Raw genomic sequence first — 1,260 nt, forward strand, 5'->3', positions numbered from 1 at the left:
GTCCAAGACTGAATAAAAAGGAGAAAGTGAGATGAGTATCAGCATTCATCTCTCTCTTCCTGAGTCCTGAATATATGGATGTGACCTGCCATCATGTGCTCCTGATACCATGCCTTCCCCACAATAATGGCCGGCACCTTCAAACTGTGGACAATAAATCCTCTTCCCTTCAGCTAAGGAACTCCCTTGAGTTACTTTTGCCAAGAATTTTGTCACGGGAATGAGGAAGTAACTTGTATACTCCCTCAGTCCATCAAAATGTCAAGCTCTCTTCCTATGTGCTAGGTAGGGTTAATTTGGTGTTGTAATCAAATGGGGAAAGCAAGATACATAGCTCATGTAAATTGTCCAAAGCCAGAAACCACTGAATAACTGAACTGGGATTCAAATGAAGGGGTCCCACTGTGGAAATCAGTGTCCCATCCTGTGTGACCCAAAGCCTCACCTTTCTCATAGGTGGCCCCCCACCCCGAAATCCAGCATTCCTGGTCTAGGTCTAGCATCATGCCTGGGTTTGGCAGACACACTGGCTTCACTAGATCTGTTTAAAGAAGAGCAAAAGGTGAGTTAACAGTTGTCTTGGGAGTGATGGCTCAGTAGTTAAGAACACCAGGACCCATGTTTGATTCCCAACACTCACATGGTGGCCCACAACTGTCTCAGGAAATTTGACACCTTTTTCTGGCCTCTGTGGGAACCAGGCAAGCAAGTGGTGCACAGACCATAATTGTAGGCAAAACACCCATGCACATAAAATAAGTTTAAAAAATTTTAACCATTTTTAAAACCAGTAATCTTNACAAATTATCAACCAGATGGCCTCAGCGGGAGAGGATGTTGTCCCCCAGGAACACTAGTGATGTTTGAAGCCAGTTCTGATCCACANAACCAGGGAGTGCTACTGCCCTCTACTGGGCTGAGTCTCACATACCATTAAAAGCCAAAGGTGTCTGCAGCTTCATGAGAGCAATGTCGTTATTCTTGGTCTTAGAGTCGTAATTTGGATGGGAAATTACTTTTTCTACCTGGTGTCTACTTCCATAGAACATGAGAGACTGTCTCAGAATTCCCGCAAATGCCGTCCAGTACCTCGGGCTGCTGAGGGGTCTGAGAGACAGAAGGACAGACATGGAAACTCAGGACTACAGATAAGAGGTGTTCACAGTCCTGGAGTAAGATGACAGAGTCACAGAGTGAGGCTGGGGCAAGGAACTTCTCACTTCCCTCCCACCTCCCCATAGCTGAATGACTCCCCAAGGA

General features: G+C 45.9%; 1 protein-coding gene across 1 annotated transcript in view; it reads right to left on the reverse strand.

Annotated features, from left to right (window-relative positions):
• The window catches only part of Tmprss2 (transmembrane serine protease 2), a 38,432-nt gene that overhangs the window by 1,917 nt on the left and 35,255 nt on the right, over positions 1-1,260 (reverse strand). The window contains exons 8-9 of the mRNA XM_029470324.1: positions 932-1,107; positions 343-541 (exon numbers count right to left, since the gene is read on the reverse strand). Of these exons, the coding sequence (XP_029326184.1) occupies positions 343-541; positions 932-1,107 (375 nt within the window). The remainder of the gene's footprint in view (positions 1-342; positions 542-931; positions 1,108-1,260) is intronic.

The sequence above is a fragment of the Mus caroli genome, chromosome 16, assembly GCF_900094665.2.
Source record: "Mus caroli chromosome 16, CAROLI_EIJ_v1.1, whole genome shotgun sequence".
Lineage (NCBI taxonomy): Eukaryota > Metazoa > Chordata > Mammalia > Rodentia > Muridae > Mus > Mus caroli.